This window comes from Mesocricetus auratus, unplaced genomic scaffold (genome assembly GCF_017639785.1).
Source record: "Mesocricetus auratus isolate SY011 unplaced genomic scaffold, BCM_Maur_2.0 Super-Scaffold_100004, whole genome shotgun sequence".
Taxonomy (NCBI): Eukaryota; Metazoa; Chordata; class Mammalia; order Rodentia; family Cricetidae; genus Mesocricetus; species Mesocricetus auratus.
Genome location: NW_024429189.1, coordinates 5670337 through 5676568, shown reverse-complemented (window position 1 = coordinate 5676568; position 6232 = coordinate 5670337). Strand labels below are relative to the sequence as shown.

The 6232-nt window shown below is 47.7% G+C and overlaps 1 protein-coding gene across 1 annotated transcript; it reads left to right on the top strand.

The window, feature by feature from the left end:
- Positions 1-1727: 1727 nt before the first annotated feature.
- On the top strand, positions 1728-5891 carry LOC101840693 (vomeronasal secretory protein 2-like). Its single transcript, XM_013123257.2, has 5 exons — positions 1728-1820; positions 2275-2408; positions 2629-2699; positions 4247-4357; positions 5734-5891. The coding sequence occupies exons 1-5, from the start codon at positions 1728-1730 to the stop codon at positions 5889-5891; spliced, it is 567 nt and encodes a 188-aa protein (XP_012978711.2).
- Positions 5892-6232: the final 341 nt, after the last annotated feature.

Sequence of the window (6232 nt, the reverse complement as noted above, 5' to 3'; positions counted from 1 at the left end):
GTGGGTGACGGGAGTGCAAGAGGCTTCCCATCTGACTACACATGACATTCATGGTTTGTCAATCACCCATGCCTATTGTTTCCCATTGCTTTTTTTAAAGGATGGAGCCATATCCACCATTGTCACAAACGCTTTCATCTGTGATCCACATGCTGAAGTATAAGCTATTTGGAGAACAATCCAAAGAATCCTTGGCACCACAGACCTGGAGGCTCCAACCTTCTCATTATTCTTTACTTCTAAAGAGCACAGGCCCTGCCCTTTCCTGCCCTTGGGATGACAGACTTCCTGCTCAGCAGCACCTTGCATGCTGGGGTCAAGGTCTGGGTCATGTGAGCACCTCAGCAAGAGCCAGGGCTTGTCAGAGAGTGCTCATTAAAATTGTTTATGGATATGAGTAGCTGTCCAACCCGAGTCTATGTTGTTTATAGATATGTGGAGCTGTCCAGCCTGGGCCCACAGAGGCACAAAGATGCCATTGTGTGACCAAGACCTGTCTCCAGATCCTGGGCCAGCTGGATCTCCAAACAGGACATTGAGGGCCAAGAATTTCAGAATGGGTAGGAAGCAGGTAGGGCACCTACTGGGGAGGGAGCTGGGCTGAGTCATGAGAGAGGACAGTCAGGGCAGCTCAGCCATTGACTCTGGATGCAGGAGGCTCTGGCTACCTTGTGCCTCTCTTGCCCTTTTGATCCAAAGGGACCTAGACTTGTGGTCACCTTGGTGGCCTGTCAGTGTTCGGACAGATGGAGTGTCAGTTTCAGTTTGATGGGGACTCTTGTCTGAGAAAGGTGATGCAATTGTACAAACCCTGGCTCTCAACTGCCTGCGTCAGGCCTAAGATTGTGCAGTGCGGGCTGAGGCTCCATCACTTCACTCAGCAGGCCCTCCGACAGCCAGCACAGCAGATGACCCAGTAGCCTCTGTGAAAGTTGCTGTCCCTGACATATCCCTTAGTGAAGCCCTGATGTTTAGCTCGGGCTTTTCCAACTTCACTGTAACATTGTGAAGCACACTATCAAGGCCATACTCCTCCAGGAGTTTAGAGTATGACGGAGGTGGTGGATGATGGGTAGAGGTGAGGAAGAAGAGGGGAGGCACTTGAGAGTAAGAAGGTAGTAAGAGAGTCCAGATGGCCCCAGGAGCAGAATGCAGCAGTTCAGGTGACTGTGGGCTTGACAGTGGCTAGGGGCTTCTCTTTCAGGAGACCCTGAGCCATCACATGGTGACGCTACCCACATTTAGGATGGGTTTCCAGGCATGAGCAGCAGAGAGGTGACATCCTAGAACACAGGGTAGGCTCTGGGAATCAATAGGACTGTGCGTGGAGAAGAAGCTCAGTCGCTTTCTGAGGCCAGCCATGGTGTCCAAATGGGGAAAGCAGAGTTAGAGACTGAACTCAGCATTGGCTTATTGGCCCAGAGTGCAGACTCTGTCCCCAACCTGACACCTCAGTCACTCATACTCTCTGGGGTCCTTCAGGAATAGCACCCTTGAATGGTGCAGACATGGTAGACCTTTTATTTTCTGGAGGTGGAAATGAATGACCACCGTATCTCAACAGCAACAAATCCACCCCCATGATGGGCATGGATTTGGCCATGACAGATGGCCAGGAGGGGCGTGGCCAGTGTCATATGGCCATAAAGGGCATCCTTTGAGGAGCCAGCACAGCGTCATTGAGTCACCTCAGTGGCCTGCCTTGTCTGGGAGCACACAGCCAGGAGATGAAGAGCCTGCTTCTGACTGTCACACTGTTTGTCCTGGTGGCTGTCCTACAGGCCCAGGATGACCTGCCCTTCCTCTCAGAAGAGAACGAAGTGAGGGAGGGAGGGATGGTGGACAGGTGTATGTGGAAGGCTTGACTGCTGTCCAGTGTCTGAGGACTAGGCTAGCACTCAGGAGGGTTTAGTCTGAGCAGATGCTGCTGGTCTCCAGCACTCATGGTCTCCTAGGCAGCAGAGGTGGAGCAGGAAGGGTCCTGGAGCAGTGACACCCAGAACCAGAAAGTCTCACTTGATAGGACCTTTGTGTGTTGTTTCCCAGTCTCCTAAATGTTTCCAGCCTTTGGAGACAGACAGTTTCTGCTTCAACTGGACCAGGAAACTGTAGTTCTAACTGAATTTTAAGAAGCATGGGGTTGGAGAGTGGAGTCTTACCAGTTTGGGGGCTGCATTTTGGTCTCTGGGATGTATGTTTAGGTTGCATGCTTATGGGCAACCTGGGGGAGACTTGGGTCTGGCAAGTGTGGGCTCAGGTCTCTCTCTTATACAGCTTTCAGGTGTCTTGTTCATAAAGGCCACAGTGGATCAGAGGAACCTGGCAAAGAAGAGGAGACCTGTGGTAATGTTCCCTCATAGAGTGACATGTCCAGAACAAGGAACTTTGGAGATCAGGACCACTGTCATGTGAGTGTCTCTGGGTATTTTCAACTTTATCTCCCCTCTTCTGTCTGTGTTTGGATACGGGTGACAGAAAAGGCCCTTCCTTTGAGGGCCACAGTCTCAGCATCCTAAAACCTGGAGGGTTTGATACTGGATTTCATTGTGCTAAGGCTGATGAACCAGGTGACCTCAGTAGAGTACAGGCCCGTGTTCTGAGGCTGCTGGTTGGTTTCCTGTTTTCCAGGTCTGAGGGCCAGTGCATTAAGGCAGTATTTCGCATTCAGAGAACAGAGGAGCCTGGTCAATACACCACCTGTGAGTCCCTGTCTCAGTTTCTTCTCCTGTTGTTGTGATAAAACATTATTTGTTTTTTCCTGGTTCAATATTTTTTAATTTTATTTACTTTTCTCTTATTTTTGTTGAAAACTTTTTCACACATTATAGTTTTTTATTTTCTTTATTTAAAGTATTACTTTTCATTTTACATACCAATCCAGTTCCCCCTCCTTTTCTTCTTCTCCCCTCCCCCAGCCTCTTCCCTTTTCCCCCCCCCCATCCACTCCTCAGAGGAGGTAAGTAAGGCCTTCTTTGGGGGAGTTTACAAAGTCTGGAATACCCAGTTGAGGCAGGACCAACTTCCCGCCCCACCCCGTATCAAGGCTGAGCAAAGTATCCCACCATATGGAGTGGGCTCCAAAAAAGCCAGTTCATGCCCACGGGTTAGGTCCTGGTGCCACCGCCAGGCCCCCCAACAGTTCAAGTCACATAACTCTCACCCACAATCAGAGGGTCTAGTTCAGTTTCATGCAGATTCCTTAGCTGTCAGCTCCCACTAGCTTGGGTCAGCTGTCTGTGTCGTTTTCCCCATCATGGTCTTGACCCCCCACTGTCTCTCTCTTCAGCTGAACTCCAGGAGCTCAGCCCAGTGCTTGGCTGTGGGTCACTGCATCTGCTTCCATCAGTTACTGGGTGTAGGTTCTATGATGACAATTAGGGTAGCCACCAATCTAATTAAAGGGGAAGACCCTTTCTGATACCCTCTCCACTGTTGCCAGGAGTCTTCACTGGGGTCATCCACTTTAATCAACACTGATTAAGGGAGAAAGGGTTTGCTTTAGCTCATAGTTCAAGGTACAGTCCAAAACAGTGGGGTATCCAGGCAGCTGGAGCATGAAGCAGCTACTCATCGTATTACACCCATAGTCAGAAGAGAGCAATGAATGCATTCACACTAGTGCTCAGGTGGCTTCACCATTTTACACAGTCCAGAATCTGATGCCAAAGGAATGCTTCTGCCCACACTGAGATGATTCTTCCACAACCAACTAACATAATAAATATCACACCCACGGTCATGGCCAGGGGAGCATCTCCCAGGTGATTCTAGATTATGTCAAGTTATTAGCCAACATGGTACCCCAGGCTGCACATGGTTATCCCTTGCCAGGCAAGCTTTGGGGTTGCAGCATCCCTGCCTTATTTACTATTCAGGAAGTCCTACCAGTTACTTCTTGATGACTTTAAAGATTGCAGGCTGGTCCACAGAAGAGACCACACTTCCCTTTAGATAGTGCTGTTCACTGACCAATAGGGAGACTGAAGCTTAGGATTTAGGAAGCAGAAAGGGTAGCTGCCAGGGAGCCAGTCAGGTAGAACCTCCATTTTCCACGACCCCTGTGGTTACAACTCCGTAGCTATGGGTGGCACCTTTCCAGGAAGAACATCTATCTTGTGATAGGGTCACAGCAAGGCCTGGAGCCAGATAACTGGGTGCTCATGGGTTATTTTAAACTGTTTCTTATTGCAGACTGAACATTGTCTTTGAAAAAGACACTACACACTCATTTCTCTTTATTCTGTAGTTTCGGGTCAGATGTTCTACTACATCTACAAGCTTCCAGTGAAGGACCACTACATCGTATACATTGAAAACATTTCACTTGAGAAAAATTTCCAAAGGGGACTCCTCATAGGTGAGGGATTCCAGAGACCCCACCTCTTGCTCTTGCTATTTGAATGTACACAGCTATACCCTGGCACTCTGTATGTCCCTCTAGCAGCTCTGCACAAGGTGTTGTGTGGTCAGTATGCATGCTCTGAAGTGGGAAGATGTGGTCTGTGCAGAACTTCCAGGGATGTGACCAAATGGGGCCTTGAACACTGACTAATAGGACAAAAGTTCTAGCCAGTGATTTACTACGTGGCATTTCCAGGGGTCTCAGGTTTCTAGCAGGCAGGCATCACTGAAAGGTTGGATCCTAACAGATACCTTATATGGGGCTTTTGTGGAATATTAATTTAAGATGTGTTACACTTGTTTATGCTGTGGAACATTTACTTAAGGATGCAAAGATGTGTTACAATCTTTTATGTTGCATTTGTTTAACTCTGTAAAGTTGCGTTACTTTGCCTGTTTAAATTGGTCTAATAAAGAGCTGAATGGCCAATAGCTAGGCAGGACAGGGATAGGTGGGGCTTTCAGGCAGAGGGAATAAATAGGAGGAGAAAATTTAGGTTTGAGAGAAGAAAGAGAGTGAGGAGTAAGAAAAGAAGGAGAGGAGGACTCAAGGGGCCAGCCACCCTGCCACACAGCCAGCCACAGAGTAAGAAGGAAAGATTTATAGAATAAAGAAAGGTAAAAAGCCCAGAAGCAAAAGTAGTTAAAGAGAAACGGGATAATTTAAGTTACAAAAGCTGCCTAGAAACAAGCCAAGTTAAGGCTGCACATTCATAAGAAAGAAAACGTCTCTGCATTTATTTGGGAGATGGATGGTGGGTCCCTCAAACAGAAAAGAGTGAAAAAAAACCCAATTATAATGGGCAGGAGGCAGAGTAGTGACCTTGAAACACAAGGTCCTTCTTGGTTAGAAAGTAGGGGTAGGTGGGTGGGTGGTGGGAGAAGGGGAGGGAGGGGAAACGGGGTTGGTATGTAAAATAAAAAATAAATTAAAAAATAATGTGACATTATTTGTCTGCCTAGGATGTCGCCTATATGTTTGGTCATACAGTGACCTTATGTTTCAGTGATACCCACTTCTGTGCACTAGCTAAAAATCCTGAGATTATATTCCTGATGCTGGCCACCTGGTCTATTCCCTTATTTGTCTATTTCCATCTCCTGAGGCTACTAAGGTTCAAGCTATCAAAGTATTGAAGTCAAGCAATCAAAAGTCCCCTTTGGGCTTCCCTAATTAACAAATCCCATCTCCATGCTAACTCTAAAGTCTCCTCCCCTCTTGCTCCCATATTCTCCAGGTTGAAGGGTCTAATGCTAGAGAGTGCTTTTGTCTTGCTGTCATTGGCTCCAAACAGAGCTGTGCAGTCACACCCTCTCTGCCTCTGATCATAGGAAGGTGTCCAGAAGAAAACCTGGAGGCCCTGGAAGAATTTAAGAATTTCACACAGCGCAAAGGATTTCTCCAAGAAAACATCATTGTTCCTGAGCAGAGGGGTGAGAAAATGCTCTGCTCTGCTCCTCCCTTCATGTCCCCTCTGTGTCACCCATGATTCTGTAACTGTTATGTAATCATATACCTTCCTTCAGCAGCAGGGCCCTTCTTATGATCTTAATCATGGGACCATCCAAACTCCAGGTGTAATGTGGGTCTTCACCCTGGACACCTTTAAAAAAAACTTTAAAAAATTTAAATTACAAAATGATCGTATTTTACATGCCAATCCCATCCTCCCATCCCTCCTACCAATCCCCCATCCCACCCCTATCCACTCCCCAGGGAGAGTTAGGCCTCCCATGGGGGCTCATCAAAGCATGTCACATCATTTGGGGCAGGGCCTAGGCCCTCTCCCATGTATCTAGGCTGAGAGAGTATCCCTCCATGTGGAATGGG